Source organism: Armigeres subalbatus, chromosome 3 (assembly GCF_024139115.2).
Source record: "Armigeres subalbatus isolate Guangzhou_Male chromosome 3, GZ_Asu_2, whole genome shotgun sequence".
In the NCBI taxonomy this organism is placed as follows: Eukaryota; Metazoa; Arthropoda; class Insecta; order Diptera; family Culicidae; genus Armigeres; species Armigeres subalbatus.
This window is the reverse complement of record NC_085141.1, coordinates 407,319,828-407,340,713: the sequence shown is the minus strand read 5'-3', so window position 1 is coordinate 407,340,713 and position 20,886 is coordinate 407,319,828. Positions and strand designations below refer to the sequence as shown.

Genomic DNA, 20,886 nt, shown 5'->3' with positions numbered 1-20,886 from the left:
AGAGGGATTTTGTGCCTTTTAAGAGGGAGACAGCGAGGGTTGGACTCACTTGCTTCATTAGTGGTGCTGGATGGTGAAAAATTTGAAGTGGTAGAAGAATTTGTGGTAGAAAAATCTTGGAACATTAGTGACGTGCGAAAATGATGTTATCCGCGAGGTAAAAATGCGTATTGCAGCTGTAAATAGGGCTTATTACGGACTTCGTAAACAGATTAAGTCCCGTAGTCTGCAAACGAAGACCAAATTCACGCTGTATACTACTCTGATTCTTCCGGTGGCTTTATACGGCCATGAAACATGGACGTTAAAGGGAGCTGATTGGAGAGCTTTCGGAGTGTTTGAGCGTAAGATGCTGCAAACAATACGCGGCGGTAAACAGGAGAACGGTATCTGGCGGTGTCGCATGAATCACAAGTTGTTCCAGGTGTATAAAGGGTTGGATATTGTTAAGCACGTTGTTCGTATGCTGGGATAATATTTAGTAGAGAACCCGGAAGAGGCCTCAGGCTTGAAAGGCCGCGTACACGATGGCTTTTTGCAGTTGAAGAGGAGCTGAGGGCGCTCAATGTTCAGGGCGACTGGAAGCCATTGGTCCAGCATCGAGTCCAGTGGAGAAGGATCCACCATTCGGCGTAGGTTCATCGAAAAATTAGCATTTTATTTATTTCAATGCATATTTTTCATTAATCCCCCACCCCCTCCTTCCCTGGTCTTCTTTAATACAACTAGGACAGATTTTTATTAAACATTTTTAACGGGCTAAATAAAAAAAAATCTCGGGCTGCACCCCATCAAGTCAGTTTTTCTAATTCCTCAAATAAAGTGCTCTAAATATAGACACGCTTCAGATCACATCAAAAGATTCGTTTTCATATTTCATAATTCAAATTTATCTAACAACAGCGCTGCTAACGATTCAGGCTTCAGCATACATGAAAAAAATGAGGAAAAAATAATGATAACTAAATTATACACGGAGAAACCAAATACTGGATCAAAAAGCTAAGGTACATTTTGCGGAATATTTTTATGAATCTTCTGAAAATTCACATATATAACAAAAGAGTAAGAGTTACTGAAGCTATTGACATAAATAACAGCTGCTTCAACCTGCTACCTGAAAGGTACACCAGTTTAAAACTAGTATTGAAAAACTATAAAAACTGATATAGCTGCTTAAAATGAAAAGATAGCGATTTGCTTTCTCTACGACAAAATGTTTTTCGAAGTATCTATAACTTTGTAGAACATTGGAAAAGGAAAAAAATAAAATCTTTCTTTGTACCCCTATAACTTTGTCTTCTTCAGAGATAGAAGTTTGGTGTCTTCGACAAAATATCTTATAATAGCCAGTTCTACAATATCTCCACACAATATAAATATTTCTAGAAACAAAATAAAAAGAAAAAAATTCCTGGGGAGCACTCTTTCAAGTCAGTTTTTCTTACTCCTCAAATAAAGTGCTTTAAAAATAAAGACACACTCCAAAAGACATCAAAAGTCTCCAATCAATATTTTCGCTGATAATATACCAATACCACTGTGATGCCGGCTTAAATAAGTAGAAACCCAAAGAATTTTAAAATTCCGAGTAAATTTCCGTTAAAATATAAAATATTTTCTACAGGTAATTTTAGAATTTATGCGTACTTTGCGAAATATTTTTCAAGCTAGTTTTCAGCAGTTTTCTGTAGAAATTTCAAAAAATTTCCAGTGGAAATAATCTGAAATTTCAGAATAATTTTCGGTACAAATTCTGTAGAATTCCCAATGGAAATTTTGCTAAATTTCTTGTAAAAACTTAAGATAATTTTCCAGGAAAACTACAAAGGCTTTCCTGTGGAAATTGCAAAGATTTTTTTTATGGAAACTCGAAGAATTATTTGTGCGAAATTCAAACAACAAATTGAACAATTTTGTAAAGAATTTTCAATGACAATTCCTAGAAAAATTCTGACAAAATTCCGAAAAACTCTCGAGGATTTTCACAGAATATCTCTCAGAAATAGCGAAAATATTCAGAAGCATTTCTTGCGGACTTTCCGGAATATTTTTGCGGAAATTCGAGAGGGTTTCTCGTGGATATTTCGTAAAATTCTCTTTGCAAATTCCTTAACCCTTTGTAAGCTTTAAAGTTTTTTTTTCTGATAAATTCTAAAGAATGTTCCGTTGAAATTCAAAATAATTTTCCCAGAAAATTTTAAAGAATTTTGTGTACAAATTCCAAAAAAGTTTCTGTACAATTTTCGAAGATTTTTCCATGGAATCTCCGAAGAAATTCAAGTGGAAATACCGAACACTTTTCCAAGATTTTGTGGAAGTAGTGTATATTCCATGGAACACACACACTCGAGATTGTACTGTGGCCGATCTGTGCAGGGGATGAGGGAATATATTGAAAATAATATCAAACTTTTCTGAATTCCATTAATATTTACTTCAATATCTTGGAATCGCACTCATACCATCAATCTTTTTCTTCATAATCAAAATATTGTCAAATTGGTCCTCTGGTGCTGCTTAATTCTTAAAAAATTAACAATTTTTCTGAATGGACCGTTTGCTCGAATTGACAAACACTTTAACAGAATAACAGAACAAAGAACAATTTCTCACTTAAACTAAAATATACATTCGTATGGCAGCCTCAATCATAAATATCCATAACACCTCTGCCATTTGTTTGATATCGATATGTGCGTGCGCTTAAAATAAGGTACCGTGGAGGCACCATATTTGACGCAGTTAAGACGATTTTAAAAAGAATCATTATTTAAAAAATAATTCCAATATGGATTCGCTTAATATTCTGCATAACGAGCTTACTACTATTATAGAATGTGTAGAAATAATGAAACTTCGAAATATAAGTTTATTTTTTAGTTTTTTAATCTGTTTTTATGTAGTACTTGAGGTACCCAACTTGACGCACTAATTTTACTATGTTCCTTATTTGACGCAAAGTTGTTCCTAATTTGACGCACTTTAAAACTATGTTAAAACTCAATCAATTAAATGCCTTATTTTTTATTATATAAAAACAGTGACAGACAGTGTAATAGAACTTGGTACGATATAAAATAAAAAGTTTATTAATTATACAAAGAGGCATTTTTTTTAATTGTTCAGTTGTTCTGCAAGTTATATGCTCTGTGGCATGTAAGTGTTTTGTTAGTTTCATGAACCCTGCACATCATATTTAGGTGTCAGAATCATGGCAAAATATATATTTACGGGAAAATTAACTTTTACATTTCATTACATAACCAGCCTACCATGGTCTGTTGTATTTGTAATAAAAACATAACTTTCTTTGGTAATCTGCAATTTTGAATCTATAAACTAAGAAGTTCATATAGCTTCTGTCTAAACTGAGAAGGATACAGAAAATGCAACATGTATATGAACGCTTTTAGAATCACATTGAAGCTACCAATCTACAAGTATTACGTGACCGGCAGATATATCTAAAAACATATGAGCTGCCCATCTATATACATTTTTCAATAAACTATTAACATAAACTGAAGCTTATATGAGAAAGGCAGCCATATTTTTGTTTGATTTCATATTCAGGGTTGCACGACTAGTAGCGACAGGAAAGCGACAGAGTAACAAATTGAAAATGTGTTCATTGTTTTGGTTTGTTAGAATTTCGTACAAAGGAAGTAAATTGAATTATATGATACTAATTTATATTAAAATATTGTTTTCCCGCAAGAATTCTAGCACTAGCATATAAAAACAGCATAATTACCAAATACCTGTAAGAAACGCGTCAAAATCGAAGGCAGCATAAGGCATACTATCATGGGCTGGACACTTAGTGGAATGATCCAATGTTGACTAATATTTAAAGTAGTTGAGAGCTAGTTAAAACATATAGAATACATATAGCTTTTCCTAATACTATTATTGAGGTTTATTAGCACTGCCTTGTCTATTCGTATGATAAAATTAATTAGGAACATCACAATGCATTGTGAGCCTAATTTGACGCAGAACATTTTGGGTTGAAAAATGCGTTCGAATGTTGCAATGTTCAACGTAAAAGGTAAAGCTTACTCATAATGCTCAGCTGTTTGTAGGTAGGGGTAAAAGATTCTCACAAAAGTTATTTTGCGTGGAAAAATGATCATTCGATCCTTAGCATTGTGGCTAAGAAAGAAAAAAATTGACGCATTATGAGTATGACTTCCATATATTTTATTCGGGTACGTTGATTCTTCATCAATAATATGCTTTTTATGCCATATATGCAAAGAAGAAGAGCAAATAAAGCCATCTAGCTTGATTCGTTGATATATTTTTGGCGAAAATAGGTTTTCTGCATCATTTGATTTGAGAGTGCGCCAAGTTTGGACCTGCGTCAAATATGGTGCTTCCACGGTACCGACTGTTTATTTCAATGAAAATCACTTCCAGTTGGCCTTCCATCTAGGTCTAGTGAGCCTCCCTTGCATACTAAGCTAGATCTACACAGAATCTCAGAGTTTTCGAGCTGCTTTAGGGTAAGACGGTATAATATGCCCCCCCTAAGGCAACTCCTTGATAACTTTTTACTTTTCAACGCAATTTATGCAAACTTTGTGTTATTTGGTAGTCCAGGAAGTCGCAAATGCATTGCCCATGAGTAGTCTTATAAAAATATTTCAGATAACACGTAATAAAGCTTTTTCGCAAAGTCGTGAAAAAATGAATTTTAAAAAGTGCCTGGGCAATACGCCCCACCTCAATCAAAGACATTTAATTGCCCTTCATTAGTATTTTATCATTCCCATGATAATCAAATCCTTATGCGCTTGACATTTAAAAACTAACATAGGTCTATTCAAGCAGGTGTGAATTACATTTCAATATTTTCCATACAATTTGGAAGCAACTGCTGCAGGCTCGCTGCGCTTGTGTCCAGTTGGTAAGGGCATATCGTCCTGCCTACACTGGGGCGTTTTGGCCAGTAAAACATGTTTTCGAAAATCGTTACATTTTTGAAGATGGAAGCAATTTTATATCATACTAACCACTGAGAAAAGTAATTTTGTTGCCCAACTGAGTGTTCCAGTGCAAGTTTTGCGGACAGTATGCTAGCGTCGCTCCAGAATGTTGAGCAAACAAACATGAAAAGTTACATTACTGTAACTTTTTGTATTTTGCTATTATTTTCATTGTGCAATACAAAAATACTTCTGCAATCACATAGTATTATGGGTTTACAAATACTTATAAGTACCAACTGATTTTGACCCTTAATTAGTTATAGTTTTCTAGAAATCAAAGAGGGGCGTTTTGGCCAGGTGGGGCGCATTATACCGTCTTACCCTATATAGATTTTTCAGCAATGTCAGAGGAAAAATCTGGGTAGCATGGAATTGGATACTATTGAAATTCACAATAAACAAAACTTTGATTAATGTGACAAGCAAGCGTCCAGCGAAACGCGGGACGCCTATTTAGACTACGTCACTGTCTTAAGTATGAATACACCAAAAACATGCTTGTAAGTCTATAATTGGTATAACATTGAAAAATGAAGTTGAAAAATGCTGCGTCCCGTGAAACGCGGGACATTAGCTTTAAAACAACTGAACATTAAGGAGAAAAAAAAAAAACGGGTTTGATGATAGTTTGGAATTTATTGTTGGACCATCCCCCCCTCTTGGGTAAATATTCCTATTCAGCATTCTTTCAATTCTACGAAAGATAGAAAAATTACAAGAAAATTTTATTACATTGTGTTCCTATCTATGAGCATATCATCATATACTTTATTAGATTCTTTGTTCTCGTATAATTATAAAAAAAAGTCATAAATTTTGAAACCCTACGCCAAACAAACATATCACGGTGGATACCACATCTATATATCACTACATTCTAGTTCCAACTAACGAACTAACGGCTCCCAAAAAGCACCTCCTCACTTCTTGTTTGGGCCGTACTTGGCTTCAGAATTCGATGGCTCTGAAGCGGCGCATGCAACAGCAAATCTGCAAAATATCAAGAAAAGAACATTAAATTTTATTTGCACATTTTTTGTTTTGTTTTGTTATTTGAAAATGACTTACGGCTGTTGCATGCCAAAGTACTGCTCGCTGGAACCGTTGTTCTTCTTGAAGTTGTGCGGTGAATAGCGATTGTAGAGGCCCCAGATGCTGTTCATCAGCTTATCGCTATACTTGACCGGTGTGAGGTCAAGCGCTGTGAAGAGATGAGAGAACATTTTTTTTTTAAGTTTAGAATCGTTGTTGATCGGAAAAATACTGCAACAATGTAGCAAAGCGGCGTATACGCAACTTTAATTTCAGCGCCTAATTTCCATAATGTGTTTCTAAGAAAACATGATATATTTTGCAACCAAAAGCTGCAAGTTACGAAAAGTGAGCTACCTAGTCGTGAACACGTCGTACATCGAAGCGGTCTTTATACTTAGTGGATTCTCGCATCTCAATCGCTGAGTTAAGGAGCGTTACGTAAATATGTTTGCCTAAGATTAAGTCGTCCGAAATTCAGCATCATTCTCGCAAAGAATCTTCGTTTGTTTCCAAGCAGGAGCAATTTTCTGGTGGATTCGGTTTTGTTATTTCTAATGATAACACCCATGAGTGGCTTGATCTACTTACTGCCGTTGTGTAGCGCGGCGCGTCCTGCTTATCGGTGCTGAGGCGTGCCACAGCAAGATCCTTCTCGTTTTGCGGCTTACGCAGTTTGTGCACTGCGAATGCTGATTGTGGAAGGCAAGCCATTTTGTTACAGTCTGGAAATGAAGAGGCATAAGCAAGATGGTTACTTATTAAATAGATCACCTATATGGATTATCATGACGTTATTTGACGTGTCTTAAAAGAAACTAGGCTTATAAAGATTTGGAAATTCTTCATGGAAGACAAAACAATTTCACAGAAGATCTCCGAAAAACTAACAAATATTCAACAAAGAGTTCAATACATTCGACAGCCATTAAACACTTGGAAATTCTAAACTCGACAAGTCGAGTCAAGTACGAGACACTGAAGACGGCTTTACTGTTGAGGTCGAAATACGTATCTGTCGAGATACAATTAAGTGGTGGAATTCAATGGGATTGTACAAACTCGTCTTATGACAAGTGAAGCTTCTCATTGAAACAGCCGAAGCTCATACGATTTATTGGTTTTAGAAATAACACAGAAATTATTTCTGAAACAACTGAAATGTTGTTAATATATGTTTGTCTCTCGTACACTGCCCACAATCGCATATTTGTCCCAGATAATTAGGAAACCCACCAAAGATGGATCATAGGCAGTACACTAATTGCACGAAAGGGTTAAGGTCATTTGGCAAAACCATTTGACTAAACATCATTTTGTCGAATGTATGAAATTTGTTTCCTCACCTATGTTTTCAAGTGAGAAGTAAGAACTGGATACTGTGAAATGGAGAGTGAGAAACGAGTAGTGAGATGTAAGAAATGAGATGTTCGAAGTACGTAGTGAGTAATGACAGAAGTGAGTAGTGAGAAGTGAAAAAAATAGAAGGGAGAAGTGAAAAAATATGGAGTGTGAAGTCAATATGAGATGTGGGGTGTGATAGGTAACAAGCGAAAAGTATAAGAAGTGATGCATAAGTACGAAAGGGAAAATTAGGCATGATAATTTGTAAGCGAGACGTGAGTAGTGAAAAATAAATGGTGAGAAGTGAGACAGAAGGAAGGATGGAAAGGAAGAAGAGAGAAGAAAGAAAGCGTAAAGAAGAAGGAAAAATCAAAAAGAAGAAGGAAAAAAGTAGAAGGGAGAAGGAAAAAGAAAAAGTTAAAAGGAAGAAGAAGTAACGAACAAGGAAGAAGGAAAAAGAACAAACCCACGTTAGAAAGCCGAGTTAGAAAGAAGAATGAAAAATAAAGATGGAAAAGAAAAAACGAAGAAAGAAGAATGGAGGAAGAAGATAAAGGGAATAATGATTAATTTATCACTTTTGCTTCTGGTTACTCACACCTTATTCCTAATTCATCATTTCACAAAGCCATTTCTGAATTTTTCAACTTCTCACTTCTCTCATTTTATTGAATAAGTACACCCAAAAAACAAATCTTACAATTATTGTATAAAAACGTGGCATATACAAATCTGTAAGTTTTTATACAGAAATTGTATTAAAATAATACAAATCTGTATAATTTAAATACAACGATTGTATTAAAATCTTTCAAAAATTGTATATGCCCAATTATTATACAGTTTTTGGAAGGTTCTTATGCAGAACTGTATTAAAATCTGCCATCCACTGGTTGGGTGTAGTATTTATAAAATCATTATACACTACACTTCTTACTTCTCACCACTTATTTCTAATTTTCCGGTTCTCACTTCTCATTTATCACTTCTTACTTGTCATTTCGATTTTTTCTTTTCTCACACTCACTTTTTACTTATCATTTCTTAATTGTTACTTCTGGTATCCCACTTCTATTGTATATTGTGAAGTGAGAAATGCCTCATTCCTCACTTTTCACCTCAAATAGTATTCGGATCACTCAAATATCGACCTTGAGACCTTCATAACAATCGATTCAGCTTAACGAATGAAGAGTGACGTCCGTGTAAGACTCACTTCTTGTTAGTAAGCATTATCCGATTTTTTGGCAATAAGTTCCGTTCGTCAGCGAATGTTGTTTATTTTTTGCTATTGAACAATTTGCTCAATCGGCGATTCCGCTCCGGAGTTGGGACAAACATCGTTTTCCCGAGGGTTTAGCATTGTAAAAATCTAAATCTACGGATTCGAGATCACTCCTAAAAGTAAGGGACTTCTGAGTTTTTCAAGATTTTCTTCTTAACTACAAAAAAATCTTTTGAAAGGAAAAAAGGAAAAGCAATCTTTGGAAATTTCATTTGAAATACTTTCCACATCACATTCTACTGAGTTTCCTCAAGAAATTCCTCAGATTTTCCACAGAAAATAATTTTAAATTTCAAAGCAAATCTTATCTGAATTTCCATTTCCATTGAATAGGAAAATTTTCCTGATTTTCCAAAAGGAAGCTTTCCAAAATTTTCAAGTGGTAATTGTTTTGAATTTCCACTTGCAATTCTTTTTCATTGCTACTATAAATTCTTTATGTGGAAATATCTTCGGAATTTTCTTTGAAATTCAATATTTCGACGTGATTAAAATTTTCAACGGGAATTCCTTCGATTTTTTTCAAGAATTGTTTTCAAGGATCAAATCTGGAAGAAATTTATGATCAAGAGTCATTATCAATCTTCCCACGCAATTTCAGTCACTTCTTGTGTTGCGAGCACGATCATACTCTATGTCCAGAGAGATTAAAAAAGTTCCTATAAGAAAGAAATCTCGTCGTATTCTTTTCTCGTGATCAGCACCGTTTTCATCAAAGATTTATGAAGCCATACACTAATCACGTAAGGATATGAGGAGGGAGGAAGTGTAGTGTGTAAGATCAAGATTACAAGCTATCAGAAATAAAACAAAATTGATTCTCTTACTAAAACATGGTTTTACAATTACTTATTTTGAATTTGGATTGCATTTGAATTTAATTTGGTTTTGATTCAGATTTGATTTGGATTGGATTTCAATAGGATTTGGATTGAATTTTGATTAGATTTGAATTGTGTTTGGAATTTATTTGGATTTGATTCAGAATAGATTTGGATGGGTTTGAAATGGATTTGTTGTATTCGGATTGGATTATAATTAGATTTGGATTATTTTTATATTATACTTGGATTGGATTTGGATTGTATTTGGATTTGGATGGATTTTGATTTAATTTGTGTTGCATTCGGCTTAGACTTGAACCGAATTTTTGTTGGATTTATATTGGATTTAAATTGGATTTGATTTAGATTGTAAAACCTGGTTAGATTTGGATTGTATTTGGATAGGATTTGGAATTGGATTTCAGTTGAATTTGGGATAAATTTGAGTCTTGATCTGGATTTGGATCGGATGTGGATCGGATTTAGATTGCATTCAAATTCCTAGCAGCACACACGTTTCACAATTATTGCTGCAACATCTATGTTACCAGATTAAATTGCATTTAAATTACTGCAACCATTTTTAGTCGTTATGTTTTGCTTAGGATTATATTTGAGGGTGATTTAGAATTATTTGATTTGGATTTGAATTCGATTCAAATTTTTTTGATTGGATTATATTTAATTTTGATTTGATTGACATTTGGGATTGGATTAGATTTAGGATTGGACTGGATATGAATTGAATTTTGATTGGATTTGGATTATATTTAGATGAAGTTTGGATTGGATTTGAATTGATTTTTGATTCGGTTTGGATTTAATTTGGATTGGATTTTAAATGATTTTGGATTGAATTCGAATACGATTTGAATTGTATTTAGAATGGATTAGTATTTAGGATTTGTATAGAATTTGATATGATTGAATTGGATTTGATAGTCATTGAGAATTAGGAATGGTCGTATTTGGATTGGATTAGACTTGAGTTTGGATTGGATGAGGCTAGGAATGGAATTAAATTCAGAGTGATTGTGTGTTTGTTTATGGTCGATTTTGAAATGTATTTGGAGCGAATCGCGAATCGATTTTTCTCCCTTTACGAGTCGTTTGCTTTTATTCAATAGTTCAAGCATGTCGAAAAATGAATTGATAACAAGAATATTCCTTCAAAGATCAAGGATATAAGAGGTGTAGCTGTTTAGTCATTCTTTGTTCATTACAAACCTTAAGAGTATTGATTCTCTTTACTAAAACGTGGTTTTGCAATTATTTTTTTTTTCAATTAGAATATATATTTACTTCTGTGAAGTATTTCTAACGCACGTGTAGTGAACTGTTTTAGAATGCAAGAAAACTTTATTCAATCCCCTATGTGAATATTTCGGAATAAACATTTAGTTTGCTGAGAATTGTAGCGACGAACGGTCGAGTCTGAAAAATTCGCCAGGGTCACGACAGGACGGTCCAACAATACTGTCTTTAATAACTTTTACACAGCGCCGTAGCGAGTGGTTGGCCGGGTTGGCCCCCCAAAAAGGCGCCGGAATCAAGAATCACGGTTTGTGAAAAAGAACAATTTCATAATTTACAGGGCCAATCAATAACAAAGCCCGAGGACATTGTGAGTAATCTAGAGCAAACAAAAAATATTTGTTTCATCTCTAAAATCAACATGTCAAATCATTTGGTCTAAATTTTGGCCGATATTTCGATTACAAGTGACAAAAGGCCAAGGAAAAGCCTATAAAATCTCATATTCAAAAAGTTATTTGAAAATTGTGGATCAGATTATTTCCTCTCACCTTTCAGTTGATCAAATTTTGAAAGTCTCTTTAGCTCTAATAATCCAGTTTAGCTTTGCTTTGACTGACTGTATATAGCTATGGTTGCTGCTCCGTGATTACCCAAAATCAGTGAAATTGCACAACTGAGATTAGCCTCAGATTAGATCATTCTCACTGTGCAAGTTTAAGTAATTCAATAAATACAATGATCAATAACGGCGCCGATCACGTTAGTCTGTTAGGAAAACGTAAAGTACATTAGTAGGTGATTTTTGCTATTCATAAGCCGTGATTCTCAGGGAAGGGCCGTTTGGCCGAATAGGACATTTGACCGAACAGACCATTGGGCCGAATAGGTTATTTTGCCAAACAAATCATTTGGCTGAATAGGTCATTTAACCGAACATGTCATTTGGCCGAGCAGGGCATTTGGCCGAATAGGTAATTCGAAAAGTGAGAAATGAGGTATGAAAGGAGAGACGTCTCAATTCTCACTACTTCTTTCTCACTTCTCACTGTGAGATGTGAGAAGTGAGAAATGAGAAGTGAGAAGTGAGACGTCTTACTTCTCAGTATGAAAAGTGAGAAGCGCGAAGTAAGTAGTGAGACGTCTCACTTCTCACTTCGCACTTTTCCCTTTCACAGTGAGAAGTAGGAAATAAGTAGTGAGAAGTAAGACGTCCCACTTTTTACACCTCATTTGTCTCAAATGACGTATTTTGCCAAATGCTCTGCCCAGCCAAATGACATGTTCGGTTCAATGGCCTATTCGGCGATATGTCATATTCGGTGAAATGTCCTATTCGGCCAAATGTCATATTCGGCCATAAGTCATATGCAGCCAAATGTCATTTTCGGCCGAATGTCATATTCGGCTAAATATCATATTCGGACAAATGTCATATTCGGCCAAATAACCTATACGGTCAAATGACCTATTCGGTCCAATGACATATTGATGATGATACTACCATCTATTGTAGCAAGACACCTGCCGATAGCACTGGTCGTATCTGACAAACGATTTGATAATGATTATACTACTGTTTGTATTACATCAGACTCCTGTATGAAGGGCCAAAAATGGGTGAGGTGGTTCCATAACCAGAGACACTTTTGCGAATCCACGGGATGATTAGAGAATCTCCTTCCAGAAGAAAGTTCGTACTACAATGTTATAATCTAGCCCTCATTTCCCAGATTGACCCAATTGATTGGGAGAAGAGCCCGCCCTTTATCCACGAGATGTTAACAATAATAAGTTGGCAATTCCACTCTCCCTATCCAAATCGCTTCAATCGGGTGACCTGATGGTTTTTTTTGGTATATGATCATTTATTTATCATCAGACTAAGGCCGGAGTGGCCTGTGCTGCACATAAAAGACTTCTCCATTCAGCTCGGTTCAAGGCTGCACTTCGCCAACCACGCAGTCTGCGGAGGGTCCGCAAGTCGTCCTCCACCTGATCGATCCACCTTGCCCGCTGTGCACCTCGCCTTCTTGTTCCCTTCGGATCGTTGTCGAGAACCATTTTCACCGGATTACTGTCCGACATTCTGGCTACGTGCCCGGCCCACCGCAGTCTTCCGATTTTTGCGGTGTGAACGATGGATGGTTCTCCCAACAGCTGATGCAACTCGTGGTTCATTCGCCTCCTCCACGTACCGTCCGCCATCTGCACCCCACCATAGATGGTACGCAACACTTTCCTTTCGAAAACTCCCAGTGCGCGTTGGTCCTCCACGAGCATCGTCCAGGTCTCGTGTCCGTAGAGAACTACCGGTCTTATAAGCGTTTTGTAGATAGTCAGTTTGGTACGGCGGCGAACTCTATTCGATCGGAGCGTCTTGCGGAGTCCAAAGTACGTACGATTTCCAGCCACTATGCGTCTCCGAATTTCTCTGCTGGTATCGTTATCGGCGGTCACCAGTGAGCCCAAGTACACGAATTCTTCAACCACCTCGATTTCGTCACCACCGATAGAAACTCGTGGTGGGTGGCTCACATTGACCTCTCTTGAGCCTCTTCCTATCATGTACTTTGTCTTCGACGTGTTGATGACTAGTCCAATCCGTTTAGCTTCGCTTTTCAGTCTGATGTAGGCTTCCTCCATCCTCTCAAAGTTACGTGCCATGATATCATGGTATATGATCATATAATTTCAATATAATTTGGTAAATATATATAATGCCATTCTCTCACCAAATTTCAATTCCATGTCCTGGACGAGAAAGGACCTTTCTTCAACGCCAGCCAGTTTTAGATTTATGTCTTCAGAAATAGAAAACCAATAGCTTTTCAAGAGATGTGCTGGTTTGGATCGGGGGATATACTTCATTCTTGTTCAAAAAGCGAAAAATAGACTTCTTGATTACTGTAAAGATGAAATAAAAAGACGGATGGCAGTATCATAAATAATAACATAATTGTTTTGATTGATAAGAATATGTATTCTGATTTTTTTGCCTTTCTCGTACAACGAACTTTTTTTTTCAAAGACATTATTTTTTTTTTTATCGTTGTAATAGGCTGTAATCAGAGGATTTATAAACGTGATAAGTAAAAAACAACTAGAGGAATTTGGTTTGTTTATTATTTTTGTGATTTTTTTCAGCATTGTGCACGCATGTTGACAAAAAGAAGCGACGAATTTGGTGCCGTATTTCTTTGTTTAGTGATGAGATGGATATATATATATACAGTGAGATGGAGATCGGAACAGTTCCCCTATATTTTGGACTGTGATGGGCTGGTTATTCAACAAAAAATATTCAACAAAAATAAACTCCCAGGGATCTAATAGGTGATTTAGTGGAGTTCATCTAGGAATCTTTCTTGGAGTTTCTACGAAAATTCTTCATGAAGCACCTTCAGAAAACACTTCAGAGGTTCCTCAAGAAATTGCTCCTGGAGTTATTCCAAGCAATACTCTCGGAGTTTTTTTAGGAGCTCTTCCAGGAATTCCTTCTGGAGTTCTTTCAGGAATTTTTTAAAGTTTGTTGAAAAAATCATCTTTGTGTCTCTTCAGAAGCTTATCTTAGAGTTAATCCTAGTGCTCATCCAGAATTCTTTGAATAACACACGCTTGGGGGAATTCTAAATGAATTCCTATGGGAGTTCAGAGTGAATTCCTGGGAGAATTCAGAACAAATTCCTGTGAGAATGAGTTATTGACAGTGGCTGGTTTTCTACCCGCCGCTGCCAGCAACGAGGCGCTATCGTATACCTATGCGCAAATGGCCAGCATTAGTTAACCGCCAGAAATGTGTATGGCGAAACACATCTAACGTGGGATTTCTGGAAACGGGGAACTTTATCGGGAAAAATATATGGTAACAGTTAAGCCGGAAGGTATCCGCTACTACGCTTACCAAATACTTTTCGATTAAGGTATCATAATTTCGAGAAAATAAACTTTAGATGCCTTTCGCCATACTGGATAAGTTTTCAAGGAAGAAGATAATTGGACGGGTTAAAAATAAACAAGATGGATCGTTGGCAATTAACACCAGTCAGTGACCAGATTGTTGGTTGGCTTCCAAATGACCTGTGTGATGGTTCCCGGGTACCTGCTTGACTGAAGAAGCAAGAGAAAAACAAAATCTAGCATATCTTGCTGACAAGTTCTCCGATCAAAATTCAAGGTAATAGAACGCGAACCTGATCTACAAGGGGAAGGACCGGATAGTTTGCATACAACCAGCTAATGAAGAAGGTCAAGTGTTAATCTCAGGATATGTAAGATTTTCAAAGTATCCAGAAGTCCAGGTATGTACAATAACTCCGCAGTGATCTAATAGGTGATTTAGTGAGGAAAATTTACTATACAAATATTTTTTTGCCGCAATGAAATCAAATATAATTTGGTATCTTTAAACTCTTCTCAAACTAATCAATGCAAAATAGTTATTGATTCACTCAAAAGCTTGTCTCCCTTATTCTTATGGTTGCGGAGGTCCCGTTATTACTTATTACACTACATAAGAAATACGCCCAATACCACACAAAAAGAACTGATCCGGCTTCTTCTATTATACTATTGTTCATGTTGTAGATTTTCACTGTGTAATGTGTGTACACTAATATAATTATGAGTAGTTGCGACTGGGATGCTGAATAAAATAATAATAAAAATTAATAATAATAATAATAATAAAAATAATTGAACAGATCTTGTTTTTCTAAGAACTAGAAACGAAGATCGATCCACACTGCATGGATACATGAATGCAAGTAGTAAACATGTTGAAAGGTTACCTACTTGGCTTCCAAGTGTACTTACTACTCGTTGCTTTCTCTACCAGTGAAACGGTGTGAACTTACTACTTGGTCCTTATCGGTATGCATTAGGAAGGTAGATGACAAAACCTTAGCGATAATGCAGTCATGCAATCTGTCCGCTAAACGTTATTGTTAGTTCCGACGGGCGATGCCATAAACAATGGGCAACAGATTCCAATAGGGCGTGAACTTGTCTGGTTGAGTAGAACATTTGGAAAGGCTCTTAATTTTTCATTCCAATCATCCATAAGAGGCCTTTGGTCTTGCGAGCTTGAATTTACTTTTTAGCGAGCTTGAAATTTTCGTTTTTTCAAATTTATTTTCACGGAAAAATTCAAGAGGAACTCCAAAAGAAACTTCCGGAGGAACTCCTAAAGGAACTTCCGGAGGAACTCCCGAAGGAACTTCCGGAGGAACTCCTAAAGGAACTTCCGGAGGAACTCCTAAAGGAACTTCAAGAGGAAGTCCTAAAGGAACTTCCGGAGGAACTCCTAAAGGAACTTCCGGAGGAACTCCTAAAGGAACTTCCGGAGGAACTCCTAAAGGAACTTCCGGAGGAATTCCTAAAGAAGCTTCCGGAGGAATTCCTAAAGAAACTTCCGGAGGAATTCCTAAAGAAACTTCCGGAGGAATTCCTAAAGGAACTTCCGGAGAACTATTCGGTCCAATGACATATTAGGCCAAATATCCTATATGACCGGATGACCCATTCGGCCAGATAGGTTTCGGCCTAATGGTGTGTTCGGCCAGATAGGTTTCAGCCTAATGGTTTGTTCGGCCTAGTGGTATTCGGCCAAAAGGCTTTCGGCCGAATGGGTTTCGGCCTAACGACCCTTCCCCGATTATCTCTGCGTCTCCACAATATCACAGGAAGGACCTTTTTTAATGGGTAGGTATCGTTGGATTCACACTGATAAGTGATGTGTCCGTTATGGCCCTTTTACTCTGATGATTCGTTCAGAAAAACTCCAAGTAGTTCGAGAAAAGGATCTTCATGACCGCATTTGACTATCATTTCTCAAGGCTCTCGTATATTTGCAAAATTTATCTGCCATACAAACAGCACGTGCTAACAAAACATTCATCGGTTCACTACACCACGTGGTCCTTTTGCTTCCAATTGCGATTCCGACTACTTCAAAGTTGGGTTTAATCAACCCAACGAAGAACAACAGTGTTTACGAGTTAGATTTTCTTGACCCAACCATCAGTAATTTGTTCATGATTTGTCACGATTATAAAATCCCCGTTCTCCATGATGTATACTTTAGAGTAAGCCAGTTCCTTCAATTGAGTGTAAGAAACATCCGTTATGGACAATATGAGCTAAAAAAATCATGAGTAAATAACTATCAGCGACTCTTCAAGGTCCCTTATAAATTTTGCCATATTTTGCAAAATGTTCTGAAAAAATGCCGAAAAATTTCAAAACTAATGTCTAATCACTACTTACTAGATGCGCGTTTCTATCGAATAGGGCTCACGAACAAGAATCGAGGGAGATGTGGGGCAAGCTTTCAGGACATCAATCGCGTTGTCTGAAGCAGTGCCGAACACGATGCTGCCAGGTCCGGCTCATATGCATCCCTCCGGGTCCATGAGAAACCATATGATTAGGACATTGGAGATGTGCTGGGAATGCTTGTTTTAGACTACATTGGCCTTGTTCACAGTTTTCGGAAGTACATCACAGTTTTCGGAAGTTGTTCCATCCCCTCGTCTCCCTTTCGTAGGGCCACGTCCACCTTGTTCTCATCCACGCGGTAGAAACGCTTTGCTTGTTTCATTACCGTTTGTTTTTCGTCTGCACTACGGAAATCATCATAAAAAGAAAGCATTGACGCTACCTGAGTGGTACGATTTTCACGAAGTCCGTCCAGTTATTTGGTTTCGCCGACGACATTGATATCATGGCACGTAACATTAAGAGAATGGAGGAAGCCTACATCAGACTGAAAAGCGAAGCTAAACGGATTGGACTAGTCGTCAACACGTCGAAGACAATGTACATGATAGGAAGAGGCTCAAGAGAGGTCAATGTAAGCCACCCACCACGAGTTTCTATCGGTGGTGACGAAATCGAGGTGGTTGAAGAATTCGTGTACTTGGGCTCACTGGTGACCGCCGATAACGATACCAGCAGAGAAATTCGGAGGCGCATAGTGGCTGGAAATCGTACGTACTTTGGACTCCGTAAGACGCTCCGATCGAATAGAGTTCGCCGCCGTACCAAACTGACTATCTACAAAACGCTTATAAGACCGGTAGTTCTCTACGGACACGAGACCTGGACGATGCTCGTGGAAGACCAACGCGCACTGGGAGTTTTCGAAAGGAAAGTGTTGCGTACCATCTATGGTGGGGTGCAGATGGCGGACGGTACGTGGAGGAGGTGAATTAACCACGAGTTGCATCAGCTGTTGGGAGAACCATCCATCGTTCATACCGCGAAAATCGGAAGACTGCGGTGAGCCGGGCACGCAGCCAGAAGGTTTTCAGTAATCCAGTGAAATTGGTTCTCGACAACGATCCGACGGGAACAAGAAGGCGAGGTGCACAGCGGGCACGGTGGATCGATCAGGTGGAGGACGATTTGCGGACCCTCCGCAGACTGCGTGGTTGGCGAAGTGCAGCCATGGACCGAGCTGAATGGAGAAGACTTTTATGTGCAGCACAGGCCACTCCGGCCTTAGTCTGATAATAAATAAATTGACGCTACCTAAGGACAAGATATTTATAGAAGAGAACAGTCCAAAATGCACCCCTTAAGCTTTTTTTCACCTATATAAACAGGAATGCTGAACCATTTCTACGTTTAGATGCAAAATTTACAAAGCTAGCTACATTTTACAATGATCTCCTGTTCAAAACAACGAGGTGTTAATGACTTTCTAACACATTTAAAATAAGTTTTAAAAACGGGTCAAAACGCTCGAATTTCACCACCATTCTTGACTCAATTCTATGTAACATAGTGGTGCATGGTTGTTTGTTTTGCCTTAATACGTTTGTTTTGCCTTAAAACGGCAATCTTGCGGGTGAAATAAAACATTCGCAAATCGTTAAATTTAAGTGAAAATGAAAGGATTTCGCTTGTAATGGTAATAAATGTCCTTCAAAAGATTATAAGAGTGATTTTATGAGTGAGGTCATTTTGCCCTGTGGGTACGTTATGCACTGTTCTTCCCTAACCCCCGTGCCTTATCCCATCCGCGAGTTTTTCGGTTCCCTAACACTAACATTTAAACATAAGAAGCAAAATATGAAATTGTTATACAATTTCAATTGACTATCGGCTCCGCTAAGCCGTCTGGCGCTTGTGCCTTCAAATAAACACTAGTTTTAAAAAAATGTTTAGGCTTCATAATAAACACATAAAACAACTATTTTCAAGCTTCAGCAATACCCCGAAATTTTTGTAACCTAAGAAATTCCTTCTTTTATTCTTTCCATTTTTATTTCTCATCGTAGAATGGTGAAGTTATTTGCAAACGCGGCAAGTTGCCGCTCGTTTTTATCGAGATTTTTTCATACTCTTATAGTACTCGATACGTCTTACGAGAGGCGAGAATTTCTGTTATATAATGGACGTGTACATAATGTCGTTAGGCCAAGTTTAAAAAAATGTACGGAAAGGACGATTTCGTGTTTCAAAAGTTGAATTGGCTTCTCATACACAGATGATGTCTGTCCGTGCGCAAACAAATGTCACTCATTTTTAAGGTACTTATCCTTAACTGATTTATTCGCAACATGTTGCAATCGAAGGGAAAATCTAGTCCCATTGGTTTCGTTTAAAAATTGGCAAGATTGCCATATGGGCTCTAAAGTTATGGTCAAACTGGTCAAACACTGTTTTTATATGCACAAAAAAACACCACTAGGTGGATTAATCAGTTTTTTTTTATTTTGTTACACGTCGTTATTATCTCCAACATATGCTAGACAGCATGGGCAATTTATTCTCAATGTCAAATTCTCCCAAAATCAGCTGTCCATGCTTCAGAAAGCACCTCGAAGTTTATTCCAATCGCTATCGCCATTCTGAACCGGCTAATTCAATTGATTATTTACATAGCTCCATTCAGATTATCAGGGGCCTTCCTTAGCCTAGTAGTAAGATGGGCAGCTACTAGGCAAAACCAGGCTAAAAGTTTCTGGGTTTGTTCAGTCTATGATTTTTTTCTGAATTAGACATTTTCTCGACTTCCCCAGGCATAGGCAGTATCATAGTTTAAGCCTCATTTTATACGAATGTAAAAGAAAAGTAACTGAGCAGTTAATCAGTGGAGAAATGCTTAACAAATTCTGCGCTGCGAGATGACAATGTTCCAGTGAAGGATTTAATACCAACAAAGATGAAGAAAAGATTACTACGTCGCCATTATCTCGCCCTCATAGTTCGCGTTCATTTTACTCCAACCATGCGTATTACTATATGTAATAGGTAGCTAGTATACATATTATAAATTACCTCCACACTGATCAAAAAGTAAGTCTGCTAGTTTGGTCGAATCTTGTAGATTAATCAGCCACTTTTGCTGCTGAACCCCGACCAGTATATGTCCTTCCTGTGGCACGTCCCTGCTGATACCGCTCGTTCGATACCGGTTCGTCTTCACCATCCAATTCTTTGAGCACCGATGCTCCGATCCACTCAGCGCGAACAGATATTAAACTTGAAGGTGCTTCAAATTGGTAAGACGTCAATCACAACGTAAATCAAATCACAATTAGTTATCACGTTCAGTTCACCCGATCAATTCCACTGATGATCCCCCAAGATCGGGAAAGTCTATTACAGTTCAAAAAGTCAGTCAAAAACAAGAATGCTTTCTTATCACACACCAGTACACTCGAGTATGAACTTCCTTATCTCCCACGAATTGCTCACTAAACCTCTTGCGGCTTCGGTCTTCTTCTCCGTAGACGAGGACTACGATCGCGACTTTTGGTGTTTCAGAATTAACTGGAAGACCAGTCGCGATCGCGGCCGCCTTTTATGCGCTGAGCTCGAGTGCCGAACTCGATGAGCCGATCGCGTTCGGGAAAAGCCGAATCAATCATTCGTCCGTGCCTACGTGATGCACCAAAATTGGGACCAATACAGTTGTGTGAACAACCAACCGACCGTTCCGCGAAGATCGAATCATTATCTATACGAGTGGATGGATGGATGCTGCAAATTGCAACATGTCGTGGGCAGTATGTATGAGGCAAACTATGGTAGGCGCTTATCAGTACAACTATCAGTGTACAGACTGCCAGACGGAACAGCTTCTCAGTTTCCGATGTCAGTGGCGATAGAGCTCCCTCAATTGGTCGAAGCCCCGGGA

General features: G+C 37.7%; 1 protein-coding gene across 1 annotated transcript; it reads right to left on the bottom strand.

Annotated features, from left to right (window-relative positions):
• Positions 1-5,720: 5,720 nt before the first annotated feature.
• Positions 5,721-20,532, bottom strand: LOC134224132 (uncharacterized). Its single transcript, XM_062703385.1, has 4 exons — positions 20,025-20,532; positions 6,617-6,754; positions 6,066-6,198; positions 5,721-5,987 (listed from the first exon to the last, which is right to left on the bottom strand). The coding sequence occupies exons 1-4, from the start codon at positions 20,173-20,175 to the stop codon at positions 5,918-5,920; spliced, it is 492 nt and encodes a 163-aa protein (XP_062559369.1). The 5' UTR covers positions 20,176-20,532; the 3' UTR covers positions 5,721-5,917.
• Between the last annotated feature and the right edge of the window lie 354 nt (positions 20,533-20,886).

Coding starts and splice junctions, on each gene's coding strand:
- LOC134224132 (XM_062703385.1), bottom strand. CDS start 20,175: ATGGTGAAGACGAACCGGTATCGAACGAGCGGTATCAGCAGGGACGTG. Junction 6,199..6,616: donor GCGCTACACAACGGCAGTAA/GTAGATCAAGCC, acceptor ATCTCTTCACAG/CGCTTGACCTCACACCGGTC. Junction 5,988..6,065: donor TACTTTGGCATGCAACAGCC/GTAAGTCATTTT, acceptor GATATTTTGCAG/ATTTGCTGTTGCATGCGCCG.